The 16,484-nt window shown below is 32.3% G+C and overlaps 1 protein-coding gene across 1 annotated transcript; it reads right to left on the reverse strand.

The window, feature by feature from the left end:
• Positions 1–6,652: 6,652 nt before the first annotated feature.
• On the reverse strand, positions 6,653–9,587 carry LOC148269094 (sister chromatid cohesion 1 protein 2-like). The gene is made up of 8 exons (XM_088210564.1): positions 9,350–9,587; positions 9,114–9,222; positions 8,400–8,518; positions 7,865–8,283; positions 7,653–7,689; positions 7,526–7,547; positions 7,294–7,426; positions 6,653–6,751 (listed from the first exon to the last, which is right to left on the reverse strand). The coding sequence occupies exons 1-8, from the start codon at positions 9,585–9,587 to the stop codon at positions 6,653–6,655; spliced, it is 1,176 nt and encodes a 391-aa protein (XP_088066690.1).
• Between the last annotated feature and the right edge of the window lie 6,897 nt (positions 9,588–16,484).

Raw genomic sequence — 16,484 nt, forward strand, 5'->3', positions numbered from 1 at the left:
CCAAACTAAAGTAGTTTAATATGACCAAAATATTTAATATGACTAAAATATCCAAAATATTTAATACGATAAAAACACCTAGAATACTAGTAAAACCAAAATTCAAGCCACATTAACAATTAGGGTAACCCATGATGTCATAACCAAACAAATCTTGGTTGCCGTTTATATATATAAGCAATGTTAGTAAGAAAATTAGAAAAAATGAGAAAGTATCTTATGAGAAATTAGACGGAATCAAAGAACTGATATATACAAGTTAAACAGATAGCATTTTAAAAGCATTCAATTGTTTAAATCAATCATTTGGCATATACCTTGTTTAAAGAGTACTGCTCTGTTTCATCATTCTTCCAAGCTTCATCTGTTTAACCAATAACAATCTTGGGCAAATATTACAAACAAAAAGACATGACGCAAAATCTAAATCAAATCTATACTTTTAAGTGTGATCTCTTCATATGGCGGCATATTGCCTTTGGGAAGAAAAACGAAACATAGTAAGAAAAAACAACGGAAGAAATAACATCCATAATACTAATTTACAGTAAATATATTTACCCATTAAAATATTCAGGAATGGCTAGATCGAAGGCATCAAGCTCAAACCTTTGTCGTTGTGTAATAGAGAGAGATGGGTCAGACAAGATTCTGACTTGTTTGTTTTTTCCATTAACTGCAAAAGCATTGATTTTAATTTGCACTTTTTGACACTCACCAAACAGATAATCAACTTTTTTAGATATATTCTAACAACACTAAGAAGGAGGTAGGAAAGCTTTCTGTATATGACAACATCCAATTCAACCAAGAAAGAGATAGGAAAGCTTTCTATATGTGACAACATCCAATTCATTTATCACAATATTAAGAGGTAAGAAAAATTTCAGAAACTAATAAACACTGGTTAGCTGAAAAAAAAAGGCTTGTTGTTATTGTACTGAAAAAAAAACACAAAAAAAATCTAAACTTTTGGAAACTAAAATTTTCACACTACACGCACCATTGCCATTAGAATTATGCAACTGACACCATCAAACTCAGTTATGATGTGATAAACAAAAAATTGAATCACAAATATAGGCCAATGATTTTATGAACTTAATTGTTCTCTAATTTTCTTTTTCGTAATAAGTATGACAATTCAAATAGGTTCCAGCTTTATTGCATTCTATATCCCACATCGGTAGTATCCTATAAAAGATAACGATATTTATCCGTGGTCTAATGATTGCGATGATTCAAAAGTGTTAATAGCTATCCTTGTGGATGATAGGCTGGTGCTAGAAATGATACAATTGCCAACTTGAGTCTACAACCATATTAAAAGTGCAGGAAATTTTTTTGTTTGTCCTGAGATATTCAATGATGTTGGGTAATGGTTTTGAACCTAGGATATATCGTTGGGTCATCTCCATGTGTTATAACCAAAGATATGTTATATCTCTTAGGAGAATCCTTAAGATATGTTTGATACATTGAATCCAAAACCTAAGATACGCTGTTGAAGCAAAGAGTGATACTAGGCAAAGCCCATGTGTTATTGACAATAGACAAACACTAAAACATCGAGAGCTCTCACTTCAAGAATATATTGACTAAAATTTCGTCTTCGAGAATCAACATTGAATCTCAATGAAGCTCTAAAACCCCACTCCAATACCAACACTTTTATCTAAACGGAGCTCTAAATCCGGTAACTTACACCAGGTTTTGATAGAATTTTGCGTCATTCAATGCAGGTTTTTATGTAAGCATTTACACTATAAGGAAATGGAGGGACCATATTTCCCTTATTTGACTATCTTAGAAAAGTGGAAAAGAAAAGGAAATGAGAGGATTTTGTAATTTTTTCTTTAGTTTAGGTTTACAATGAAAAGAAGAAGACATATTAATCAATATTTTCAATTAAATTTTTATTAAAACGATAAGTTAGACATTTGAGAATAAAAAATAAAGTTTATTTTTATTACCAAAAGATTAAAGTAAAATGTATCTTGACACAAAATGTTTACAACATTTTCATCTCAATGGAGCTTGAAAACCTCAGTTCTAGTTGAATTATCATCTGAGTAAGCTAATATGTAAAAGTTTCTCTTCGCCCATAAACTATCAACTATATTAACTGCGTATATAGAAGAATACTGGCACGAGTCATGAGCCAACCTGGCCCTTCGAGTCAAATACTCTCTAGTGAAGACCCTCAAGATTAATACGCCTCAGACCAGCAAGTGCTTTCTGTATAGGAAGTTAAAAAGACAAGTAGATTTTGTTAAAAGTAAGCAGTTTACCGTAATCGGAAAACCCTATACAATGTGGCATACGAATCATATTCCAACATCAATTTAATCAATTCAAGACATTTTTCATGAACTCAATAGTAAACAGATTGAATGCAGTTATAAGTTGGTTTCCTAGAAATTAACTCATTCTCATGGCATCCGTGAGTTAGCATATGGAGAGAAGTTAGACATCCATAACCATCTTTTGCTTTTTTTAGAAAAAAAGAGGGGATAAATAAAATTTAAAAAAAAGATCAAATTTTGAACTGGAGAAACCAAAAAAAGATACTTGGGCAAGAAATTGGTATACATACATACGTATATAAATTATATATTTGTAACCATATTTTAGGTAAAAGAACCTTCCATGCCATAATAAGAACCCAGATTACAAATTTCAATGGATTATCCAAAGAAGCAAATTCCATCTGGCACCAAATAACCAGAAGACAAGACCAAACTAGGAAAACCAATATGCAACACAAAAGAAATTTCCTCTGCTGAACCCTAGAAAAACTAACTCAGCATGTAACACCCAACATTTATTCTTTATTTTTATTTTTTAAATATAATTATTATTTATATAATTTATTTTAATTTAATGAAAAAAAATGGATAAAAAAATTAATAAATGATTAAATTAAAAATAATTTTGGAAAAAATGGGTGAAAATTTAGCTTCTGGGGTATTTTTGAAAGAAAAATCAGAAATCGATGGTCAAAACATAATTTAAAAAAATTGTGTCACGTCAGATGCCCGATCAACAGTCCCGACCAATCAGGATGCGCTAGGTGGCAGAGGCACTGATGCAGGAGGCCACGCGAGGGAGAGCCACACGGGCAATCCGCGTGCTTGCGATCGAACGGCTGAGATCCAATCTCGCGTGCACGGACGACCTAAATTGAATCGCGCACAGACGGTCCAAATTGAATCGCGATGAACGGTCCAGATTCACTCCCTATTTAATCGCGATCGGACGGTCCAGATCAAAAGCGGATGGGTATAAATAACCTCATCCGCACCCAAACCCTAATCCTAGTCGCCAGAACCCCTCGTCGGAGAAGATAACCCAGCCACTAGGGAGCCGACCGACGCCGCACCGGAGCAATTTTAGACCGCCAAATAAGGTAAAAATTTTATCCTTTGCTCAGAATTTAATTTTAAACACACCTATGACCAAATTGAAGCAAAAGGACCAGCCGATTGGTCAAAAAATGCTGGTAAAGTCTGGCGGCGTCACAGCAGGGTATTTTAGAAAACGCCTCCGATGAGACCCTTCTCGATTCCCATTCGATGTAATTTTTTCACTGTTGTGATCACCGTTTCCTTCTCTACATGTTAATCGGAGCAAAACACCCAACTGCAACATGAACCAGAGGAGCCATCGCACCGGAGAGCTCTGCCGCCGGTAAGTTTCGATTTTTTACGTTGTTTTCTCCAACCGAGGGCCCTAAGTGTATTTTCTCACAGGAACCGATGCAAATTTAGCTGAATTCGGCCGAAAATAGTTGAAAACTGACAACCCGAGGCGGATCACTGCCGCAAGCGGCGCCGTTGTCGTCAGAGCACGGCGGAACCGCCGTGTCGGATTTTCAAAATTGGCCGAGTAGGCCCTGTGACTGATTTTTGGGTTTATTTGGGACATTTGTAGGTATTGTAAGCGCGTTTCAGTTTTCGAAGAAAAATTCAGGAAACTTAGGGACCGCTCGTAGGCGCAATAACCATTTAGCTTTTCGGCATCAAATCAAGTAAGGACCCCTCACCCTATTTCCTATCATAGATTTGAAGTTTGAATAAATAATAATACGGTCTTTTGTACAAATTAAATAGATATGCATAATTCATTACGGATTGCTAATGGAACCCGAATCGGACATTGTTCTCTGTTGATTTATTTTACAGTCTAAAAGTATGATGGTATTTGATTTATCTATTTTATGATTTAAATATATGTATTACTGCCTTACTTGACCACTATTTGATTTTGAGATTTAAGATATAATTGCATTACCGGATGCATGTTTATTTGTTTATGTGATTATATTTAATTTGGTAACGTAGACTAAGAAAAAACATGAAAAGTGTGTGATCTAATAAACAGATAAGGTGACAGCCTCACTAGATATCCTGAGAGATGGTGAACGGACTGAGTTCATACGAAACCCTACCGTGAACGTTGTCTCATACCGGACGGGGTATGGAGACTTGGTCATTTGACGTTCATACCGGACGGGGTATGGGGACGGCCCGCTTCATCCTTATACCGGACAGGATATTGAGGTTTAATGTCTTAGTGCTCATACCGGACGAGTTATGGAAACGGCTCTGTAATTAAGATTGTTAAGGGAAATGGTTCACGTATAGCAGGAACACCCCTATGGATCTCCATGGATACTAGTAGGCTGGTGAAACGAGAAACGGTTATGATTTAGTTTATTGTTAATGAATATTAATTTATGATATGTTCTATATTGCTGATTGTGCATGAAATTATGATCTGTATGATATTATTATTCTATAGTTATTTTCATAAATTTCACAATGGTAAGTGAAGGGTAAGTGGTTTTATTATTAATAAACGAATTTGCTAAATTTAGTGCTCAATTAGTTATTTTGATTTTCTACCAACCTTTACTTCTGTGCCGATGATATAGTGTGATGTCCTTACTGGGTTAGTGTAGCTCATACTTTATTTAACCATTTCATATCAAGAGGACCTGGTTCCAGAGCCCGATCCGTAAGAAGATTGCGAGTAGATGCTAGATACTTTATATTTTCCTTTACTTTTCTCATTTTTCGTATTTCTTTCAGATGTTTCATTCCGTAATGGTTATTTGGTACTTTTAAGTTATTGTGTAAAGGGATGTAAATCTTAACTTTTTATTTTGCTTCCGCACTTAAATTATTATATATTTCTTTTTGAATTTTCGAGGTCGTTACAGTCAGCATCTAAAGTATCTATAATACATATCCTATAAGTTGACATTGACATTTCAAAAGAAAATAAATCAACTTATATAAGCATAACCAGGAAAAAAAAAGCCACTACCTTTGAGTAGCCAATGAAGGAGGTGGCAGCTTGATTCGCCATTTCTTTCTCTAATTTCTTTAAAGGGAAAATCAAATAGTTTAAAGAAAAAAATAAACATGATTTAGAATTCTAAAATTTAAAAAATTTCATATCAATTAAAATGTTTAATTAAAAATAAAATATAATAATAAATAATGTCTTATTAACTTAAGCTTCAAAAAATTATCAGAAAAAATAAACAATATGTGTATATAAATCTAGCGTATACTTGAAGCAACTTTTATCCCCCAACAATATCATTTGCAAATATAAAATGTTAAAAAATAAAATATAAACAATAAATTGAAATTTTTAATATTAATTTTTGAACAAATCAACAATTTTTAATATTCTTCTGAGAATTATAATCTTAGTTGAGATAGGTATCGATAATATTAACAATTTAAATAAGTCTCGTATTTATTATAATATAGTTTTTAATATTTTTTTATTATAATTTGATCTCTTATATTTATTATTTACTTTAAGCATCCATGTCTTATTTATTTTTTTTAAAAAAATAATTACATACATGTTCTGTAATAAATTATCATGTTTAAAAATTTAGATATTGAGAAAATGAAAATCACTTAGTATGGAAGAGAACAAACAACAAAAGAGTTGAGGTTAACTTTTTTAAAAAGTGTGTTTATTTGCGAAGTCATTTTTCTAAATTTTTATTCTATTGTAACAATTTCAATTTAAAAAATTTAATTGTAATATAATATTTTATCGTCTGAATATATCACGATTCATTAAATATAAGTTTAACTTCATCATTATGACTTTATTAACACATTAATGAATTAAATTATTAACTTTACTAAATTAAATATTATAAATTTTTATTTTAATTAAAATAATATAATAAATGATAAAAATGAAATTCATATAAACTCTTTGCCACTATCAAAAGAGCAAAGTGGCACTTTTAAATTTATATTTATTTAAATAAATAAATATAATTAAAACTTCTAGGACCAATAATATTTTTAGAAGCTAAAAATGTTTTACCTCATAAAAAATTGAAGCAGAAAAAATGGTTACTTTTAATTGATTGAATTATTATTATATGTTTAAATGGTAAATATTTTACCTATCTACCTAAAATGATATTTACATCCTTTCTTAACTCATTATTAGTCTTTCTTATTCAAATCAAAAGCTATCTAATATAACAACACCAAAAATTCAATTTACATAGAAATTGCAACAATGCAATATCCAGAATCTATCTTCCTACTATAATTATAAAAAGCTGATGGTATATTATGACAATTTTCTGCTCTACATATCATTTTCATGGAAGCAACTCATCCAACTTAGGAGTTTTCTGTACCAGAATGTCACCATATGCATTTTCTTGCTTCACATCCACATACCCTTTACTTTTTAGTACCTAAACAAGATACAAAACCACCATTGTTAGACCTCGGCTTGCAGTATTCCCCAGCTTCATAATGTCAAAAACAAAGACAAGCTCGTGCACGAAGGATGATATTTTCCTTCATGCTTTTTGCTCATTTTTAAGATTAATCATAAAGACTATTACTGAATGCACTCAAGAAAAAAATAATTTTTGAGTTTTTTTTTTCAAGAGTTTAATTTATTTGTTCTTGAATTTTCTTTTAGATAAAAGTACATACATTTCGTAATTAGGTGATACATTCGCATCTATTATAATACGATTTTCTAACGAAAACATACTATTTAATTAGAACCCACAATCTCTTATAGAGAGATATACAACAACCATCTAATTAAAAAGTTTATTGAAATTTAATTTAAATATAAAAAAATGGGTTCATGTTCAAAAGCTCACACACGCACAAACACACACAAAGAAACAAAACCACAAAAAAGCTGCAAAATCTAAATAATACCATTTAATAGGAGGTGAAACTATATTTTGCTCTTTATAGAAAAACATATAAAACTTACCAGTATCTCATAAAAAAGCCTTGAATTTTCTTTTCTGGTTCTTCCTTCTGAAACTTGCGATAGATTAACCACTTCATCCTCTTGCTTTTCCCTTTGACCTTCAAAAATTCTCCCTAAATAGTTTGCCACCCTTCTGTGCACACAAATCTCAAGAAATTGAAAGGGTCTTATAAAAGAAATTTATAAGATACATATATATAAATTAAAAGATCCAAATGTTTGTCTGCTTCACCTTGTTCTCACAGACCATCCATCTACAAAAAAGACAAGATCATATTAGAATGTCATATGGAGGAAATTACACAAACCCATGATTATAGCACGTTACAACTATTAAATCAATTTGAAGTAATTCTTACCTAGTCGGTTCTCATCTCTTTCAACTAGATTCATCTCCTAACCAACGAAAAAATGAATCTTGAATAATATAATAATAGGATGTACAAGAGAGAAAATGAAACAATCATATAGAAAACATATTATACTTTAGCTAACACAACTTCAGAATATGAAGGGTTATCAAGGAAACAAGATAACGTGCAAAAAAAAACATTCAAACAAGTTACTTTACCTCACTCATTAAACTGAGATCAAGTTTTTTATCCTTGCTAAGAGATACCACTCCCTCGGTAATTTCAAGTGTATTTTCACTTCTTACTGCATCCATGATATCATAACTGGAGCTTTCACGGTTCTCAAGTGATCTCGGTGTTTTTGGGATAAACTGCTCCATTGATGTTAACTCGTGAACAGATGATTCTGAGCCATAATCTACTTCTTTATTTGATAACTGTTGAAAAGGTTCTTCTGAAATGTTCTCTAATGATAACTGTTGAACATGTGTTTCAGGAGTCATCTCTGTTTGATTTGAAGTTTCAAAAACAAGATTTTCAACCATATCCAATCTCTGAGGAGATTCCACAATTGTAATAGATTCAGACACCTTTAATTTCTCTCCGCTGCAGAGTGATCTAAGCTTCGATGAACCATCTGTCAAGAATATCATTAGTAAAGATAGTCAAAATACCAAAATACAAAGAGGTGGAATAAGTTGCTTGCTGAGAATGTCAGAACTAATGAAATAAGAAGTACAATTGTCTACTCACAAGGAAGCAAAGGCTCTGAGAACTTGGAAATAATGGGACCACGATTGGCTCTCCAGAAAGCAAGAACAGTATTAGGGGCTTTTTTTCGTTTAGATATCAAGGCGCTTGGGTCGTCTACCCTTCTTTCAATAAACAAAATTAAAAGATATTATTTTCACTTGGTGATTGCCTGTACAATTATTGAAATTAACAAAAGGTATAGAAATGTATATGTGCTTCAATCTTGTGAGTGGATGGAAACAATATCATTATTTTACCTATTACATTACCTAAAATCTCATGTTCTAATGAATTTATTTAGAAATAACACTTTTCTTTTTGAGAAACAATATCATTGCACCACCAATTACATTAACTAAAGTCTCAAGTTCTAATGAAGTTATTTTGAAATAACACTTTTCTTTTCAGGAAATGCCAACATATTCATGTGGGTGAATGGAAGCAATATCATTTCTTCTTTAATTAATTTAACAAAAATTCTAAACTCTAATGAAGTTATTTAGAACTAACACTTTTCGTTTAGGAAATACCAACATGCTCATGTTAAAGTGAAATCCTACTAAAACTCTAGTAAAGCATTGTAGCTACTTCTCAAAATTAGCAAACTTATTGCATTTAATAAATTCATAACCTGAAAAAACACCAATTGCTACTGATGCATGGAATGATTTAGGATAGAATGTGACAGACAGTTTCACCAAAATCGTGACTTACCTCGTAGATAACACGGGAACCTTATCAATTAAGCATTTTTTCCCTTTCTTCAAGGTCTGATCTCCGGTGGCAGGCATAGGAATCACCTTACGTTTCAGTGTTTCAGCTACTATATAGAAAGAAAGTACTTAAAATAGAAATTGTTAACAAAAACATGTATCTATTTGCGCGCGCGCGTGTGTGTGTATATATATATAAGTTCAGATGCATGATTAACTTTTCCACTTTTATTTTACCTGAAGGTTCTGAAATATTAGGTTGAGCTACAGTAGAACTAGATGTAATTAGTATTAGTTCATCTTCTATGTTAACATGATACATCCTATTTTCATATGAAACCATGTTAGGCCAGTTTTCTGCCTCTAAACCAGTATGATGTTCCTCATCAAATTCTCTAACAATTTCAGGAGGTTCTTCCTTGGCTGCACTAGGTGCACTTGATGCCAGTTCATATTTCATGTTAATCTGACCCATCTTCTTTTATGATAAATTCATGCTAGACAAATTTAACGACTCTAAACTAGTATGATCATCTTCACCAAATTTTCTAAAAACTTCAAAAAATTCCTCCTCATCAACATCAAATATTTCGAAGTCAGTGGATTCTCCTAGGAATATATCATTTTGAAGTTTTCTTACGTTTTTTTGCAAGCTGTTTAGATCAAGGTCTTCTTATATAATCTTATTAGTCCTCTTTTCATCCTCATCCCCATATAAAGTTTCAATGTTCTCATTACCTTGTTGCAGGAACATAGTTCCTCCAATTTGTTCCTTACTTGTTTCCATGTCGCCTAGCTCACACGAGGCTCTAACCTCCAAAGCAATCCTCATTACTTGAGAAAAATTGACACTGCAACACCAGGATAGTGTCAAACAGCTTTGAAAATATGAGCTAATCAAACTAAAACAAGCATCTAAAAGCCTAGAGAAACTGAATTAGATTTATTTACATACTCTTGAGGAGGGTTGTCATTTGAGGAGCAAGCATCATGGCAGGCAGAAGACTCGTCAGAATAGTACTGCAACGAAAATAAATAAAATTATTGAGGATATGTTGTGAAAGACATAAAAACTTCCAGTAAAAATTAAGATATTCAAAAACTGTTCCTTTTTTAAAAATTCATCTGGAGCCAAAAAGAATGCCAATTGCCCTTTTACATTTGAGATAGAGTAAGGAGAACCTAGAAACAGTATGACACAGCTTTTCATCCATGGTAAAATTACTAATCAGGATTTTAGTCGATAATAGACACAAGTATGTTAGTGATTGTGGTCATAAGGATTAGATCTTGAATCTCTAAGTTAAAACCAAATGGACAACAACTTCAAAGAAGATTATTATTAAAGAAAATAATCACAATCACGAGCAAAATCACACAAAGTAAATAGTAAAAGAAGAAAAGATACAAAATTTACATGATTCGACATAGATATCTACATCCGCGGATAAGACAGAGAATAAATTTTCCACTATGATGATAAGAAAAAAGTACATCCGCCGCTTCAGTTGTAAATCATAATATATCCAGAATGTTAGGGTTTTTCCGAACCAAACAAAAATAATTTCATATGACCAAAATATCCAAAATATTTAATATGACAAAAATACCCAGAATATTTAGTATGATCAAAATATGCAAAATACTAGTCAAACCAAAATTCACGCAACATCAACAATTATGGTAAGCCACGATGTCATAACCAAACAATCTTGGTTACCTTGTTTGCATATAAGCAATGTTAGTGAGAAAATTAAGAAAAAAGAGAAAGTATCTTATGAGAAATTAGACAGAATCAAATAACTGATATATGCAAGTTAAACAGACGACATTTGAAAAGCATTTACTTGTTTAGATCAATCATTTGGCATATACCTCGTCTAGAGAGTACTGCCTAGTTTTATCATTCTTCTAAGCTCCATTTGTTTAACAAATAACAATCTTGGAAAAATTTTACAAACGAAAGACAAGAAGAATATCTAAATCAAATCTATACCTTTAAGTGTGATCTCTTCATATGCCGCCACATTACCTTTGTGAAAAAAAAAAACAAAACATAGTAGGAAATAACAACGAGAGAAATAACAGACAAAGTACTAATTTTATAGTAAATAAAATTACCCAGTAAAATCTTCAGGGATGCCAGATCAAAGGCATTAAGCTCAAACTTTTATGGCAAGGTAATAGAGAGAAATGGCCAAACAAGATTCTGGCTTGTTTATTTTTTTCATTGATCGCAAATGCCTTGATTTCAGTTAACTCTTTTTGGCATTCATTAAATAGATAATCAACCTTTTTAGAATAAATTCTGACAACCCCAAGAAGGAGGTAAGAAAGCTTTCTGTATGTGAGAGCATCAAATTCCTTCTGCAAAATTTCATCTGCACGAAGCAACAATATTACAAGGTAAGAAAACTTTCAGAAATTAATAAATAATTGTTTACTGAAAAAAACTTGTTGCTATGGTACTTAGAAAAAAACATAAAAAAACATCTAGACTTTTTGGAAACTAAATTTTCATTATACAGGCTCCATTGCCATTATAAATACACATTCGACACCCTCAAAGTTACTTTTGTCCAAAATATCATCACAACGAAAAATCAACCTCTTTATTGCTAAGATTAATTGCATTAACATAATCCCAAATATTACCAGAAGATCTTCCCCATATCTATCATCAGAAATAACCTAAGATTGCATAGGACAACGAAGCAGAGTCTCCATTTGTACATTTTTAAGAGGCTATCATTAGTCCTCCTCCATCATCTACGACAACCTTAATCTAATAGGTCAACTCACCACTTCTTACCAGCCTCAAAATATACTTCCCTTAATTATATTGTCAACCATTAATGCAACAGATTTTTCACAATGCCAGGGTAAATAGAAACTTACTTAAGTAACTTGATTCAAAAATTGTACTAGATATATATTAGCAAACATGTATATATGCAATAATTCCACTAAATTTCATGTGATAAACAAAACATTGAATTATAAATATAGACTAACGATTTTATGAACTTAATTGTTCGCTAATTTTATTTTTCATAATAAGTATGTCAAGTCAAGTAAGTTCTAACTTTATTGCATTCTATATCCCACATCAATAATATCCTAAAGAAGATGACGATATTTATTTGTAGTCTAATAATTATAATGATCCAAAAACATTAATCGTTAGCCTTGGGAATGATGGGCCGGTGTTATAAATGATACTCTTGCCAACTTAAGCCAACTACCATATTAGATCTACAGGAAATTGTTTTTTCTTATCCCAAGAGATTCAATGATGTTGTGAAATGGTTTTGAACCTAGGATAGCTATTATTGGGCTAAGTCCATGTGTTATTGAAGCAAAGATACGTTGTATCTCTCAGAAGAATCCCTAAGATATGTTGGATACGTTGAATCCAAAATCTAAGATATGTTGTTGAAGCAAAGAGATTATTGGGCCAAGCCCACGTGTTATTGATAATAGACACACGCCAAAACACTGGTAGCTATGACTTCAAGAATGTATTGACTAAAAGTCCATCTTTGAGAATCAAGATTTAATCTCAATGAAGCTCTAAAACCCCACTTCCAAGACCAACACTTTTATATCAACAGAGCTCTAAACCTGGTAATCTACAATATGTTTTGATGGAATTTTCCATCATTCAATGCATGTTTTCATGTAAGCATTTACACTATAAGGAAATAAAGGAATCATATTTCCCTTGTTTGTCTATCTTGGAAAAGTGGGAAACAAAAGGAAATGAGACGAGTTTGTAATTTTTTGTTTGTTTTAAGTGTATAAAAAAAAGAAAGAAAAGAAGAAACACATATTAATCAATGGTTTCAATTAATTTTTTACTAAAAAGATAAAAGGTTATACATTTGAGGATAAACTATAAAATTTATTTTATTACCGAAAGGTTAAACTAAAAGCTAGGATTATACAAAATATTTACGAAAATCTATCTCTTGAAATCAACATTTTTATGTCAATTTAGTTTTAAAACTTAATTTATATTTAAAACATTTTTATCTCAATGGAGCTCTAAAACCAATGGCCTATAATAGGTTTGATGAATTTTTCCATCTTTCGATGCAAGTTCTTATCCAATGTATAACTATGGCTATGCTTAGTATGACGAGTAAGGTAGCTTGAGCAATCTTACCCTACCATATTCATTGTTCAGGATTCAAAAAGTGATGAATAGGTAATACAACATTAACTAAGTTATTCATCTAAAAATTGGTGAATAAGACTTACCCAATATGGACAGGATAAGTTTATTTTTTTACTTCACTTTCTTTAACCTATTTAGCAGTGACCGACCATCCTTGTTTGGTGTTGATTCCTACCTATGGTTCTCAACAACCACCAGCAGCAGTCAACAATAGGAGGGAGCACATTTAATCCCCTATCAACCTTTTATTGATGCCACCTTCAGAGGTCATGACTTTCTTTGTTTTTATTTATCATTACATTAATAAATCTAACAATACAATATACTAGTTATTTCACAGTAATTATTTTTAAAGTATTTGTTAGTAGATTTTATGATTAGTATATTAATTATATTAATGTTTTAAATTATTTAGTTAAAGAATAGTATTGTGATCTTTTTACACATAATAAAATTCAATCTTTATCTGTCCACCACTACCCTATAGTATCATATTATCGTATTCAACTATTATATTCTATTAAATTTTCAAATTGCCAAAGGCAATATATCTTTAGATAGAAAAAAATAAAGGAAAAGAAAAAAATGAGAGAATTAATGGAACTCTTTTAGTTCATATGGATAAGGAAAAGAAAGAATACATATGATGAATATGTCCAATCAAATATTTACTGAAAAAATAAAAAGGTAGACACTTGTGGATAAATAAGAAATTAATTACTGAAAAGTTTTAACTCCTTTCACTCTCCCTCCTAAGGGACCCATTTGGTTTGATCCACGATTCCACATATATTCTTAAGGGATTACTATGAAGCCACACTGCTAGGATTATGACTAATGAGAAAATATGTAATTACTGTATTTAGTTTAGATATTAAAATTTACTAAAAATACTTTGCTGTTATGTCTGATTTATACAAAGATAATTAGATAGCAGCGTTAGGGGAATTTTACTTACTCAAGAGTAAATTCCCTTAGATGCATAAACATATGACTTTATAAATCTTAGTAGATTCCTTGAATCAAACAAGGGTAAAAGTTATTGTTCACCCACATTACAAGAAATATTCCATAGATAACTTGAACCAAACATAATGTTTCAAATATGGGAAATGTAAAGCTTTCTTCTTCTTCCTTCTATATTCACATCTTCTGCAGGTAACTATATCAATGGGAGATTAAGGCTTTAACAAAGCCACATGCAAGACTTTTTCTTGTCTTGACATCAGTCTTTTACTTTGTTATAAGCTGGTTCATAATAAAACTATTCTATGTAACAGGTCTATAACAAAAAGCTTCATGGGAAAAAAACTATAGATATGAAAAGAACAAAATACGAGTGCGAAAATTATACAAAAAATTCAATCAAACTAGTATTCATATCGAATCCCAACAGCCTCAGAACCTGAATTAGATTAAAAAATCAGTGTTTCCCAGCTAGCCACTTTTCAGCTTACCGATATTGAAGCCAACTCTTATGCTTGGAGGAACTGAACTACAGACTTGAGAAATATATTTATTCAGTAAACATGTATAAATATGAGGACCACATATACACATCCAAAAAAAGTCATATATTAGAATTTTCAAAGAAACAAACAAAAAGAACATCTAGGTTTAAGTTAATTCAAACATTACAATAAAAAGAGACCCAATTCAAGCATTTTATCAAACAATATACATGCCACCCAGAAGAAATGAGAGGTGGACCCATACCAGAGAATTCAACCCTATGAACTCTACAAGTAAAAACCTCTATAAACACTCAATCCTATACAAAAATTACGGTAAACAGGGTAGATACCCAACAAAGAGAAAGCAAAACTGCATTATCCTGCCATTGATGAGAGAAAAACAAGCTTTGAAAAATCTAGCCAAAGCTCAAAGCTTGCACCTTTTGGTTCTCATTCGTGTCAAGCAAGCAAATAGAGACAGAGATCAAAAACCTAGATTGAGTACAACAGAAACTACAGAGAAAATCTAAAAGTAAACAAACCAATAGAGGAGAAGATATCAGTGTCAGTGACTTAAGCTTTCTTGAGCTTGTTGAATAAATAAGCAGCTACTTGGGTAGCATCTAACGAGCTTCTGTTTGAACGTCGAGACCTTGAAGATAACATTCTTCTTCTTCTTCTGTGCTTATGGAGCTCTCTGGGTTTCCTGTAAAAATTTAAATAAAATGAAACAAAAATTGGTCAAGCTTGTCACAACAATGGAGAAGAAGAGACCAAACAGACCATGAAACAGTCGAGTAATGTACCAGACATGTATCACCAATATGAAAAAATCGGACCTTTCCATGTCCTGAAGTAGTGTCATTAAGTGCAGGCTCTATGGTAGAAGATTACTCCGCGAACGGCCACTCACACCTTCTTCAACATGACTTTTGACGATTAGCTTTGCACCAACTTACATAATCAATATAGTTATTGCCCTTCCTTTTAGGACTAGAGGACGGTTGTTGGTATTACTTACTGGTTATTATGGAAGCAACGGAATGCCTTGGTCTTCAATGGTCAACCGCTAAGTGTGGATGAGCTGAGACAGGAGATTTTCAGGATGACAGAATATACATTTCAAGTCTCCAATTTCATATCCAAACTGTCAGACTGTCATAGCCAGAAGAATGAGAGGTTAGTCAGTTGGTATCCACCCCCTTTGGACTAGATCAAGATCAACACGGATGGGGCCCTCCGCGAGAATAGTGACTTTACATGTGTTGGTGCGTTGGGTCGGGATAGCGTTAGACATTGGCTCGAAGGGCGGCTCCAGAAAATTGGGTCTTGCTCTGTTCTCTAGGCGGAGCTTTGGGGCGCCTTGGAGGGGCTCGAGCTTGCTTGGAATCTCGGATCGCGCCGTGTTATCCTGAAAATAGATAGTGTCATCACTATTCAACTTCTGAACAAGATGATCATTAATGAGACAGTTGCCATAATTGTAAATTCCAACCTTTTGCTTACAATTAGGACTTGGCTTATGAAAAACTAGATTGTTATGGTACAACATACATATCGAGAGAGCAACGGAGGTGCTGACTACTTGGCGAACCGGGCTTATGACGGGCCTATGGGGGCCACTCTTTATTGCAACCCCCTCATGGGCTCCTGAACATTCTCTTTGAGGATATCTTTGGTGTTTCCTGATCCAGATTGTGTAGTACCCATGTCTGATTATTTTTGCTAGCTCATTTTG

This window comes from Carica papaya, chromosome 1 (genome assembly GCF_054855325.1).
Source record: "Carica papaya isolate Zhongbai chromosome 1, ASM5485532v1, whole genome shotgun sequence".
NCBI lineage: Eukaryota > Viridiplantae > Streptophyta > Magnoliopsida > Brassicales > Caricaceae > Carica > Carica papaya.

Bases quoted from the DNA above. Each gene is read 5' to 3' on its own strand.
- LOC148269094 (XM_088210564.1), bottom strand. From the start codon at position 9,587: ATGGGTCAGATTAACATGAAATATGAACTGGCATCAAGTGCACCTAGT. The intron at 9,223-9,349 runs GTAAAATAAAAG...CTTTCTATATAG, and splicing joins TAATATTTCAGAACCTTCAG to TAGCTGAAACACTGAAACGT. The intron at 7,427-7,525 runs GTGAAGCAGACA...TTGTGTGCACAG, and splicing joins GGATGGTCTGTGAGAACAAG to AAGGGTGGCAAACTATTTAG.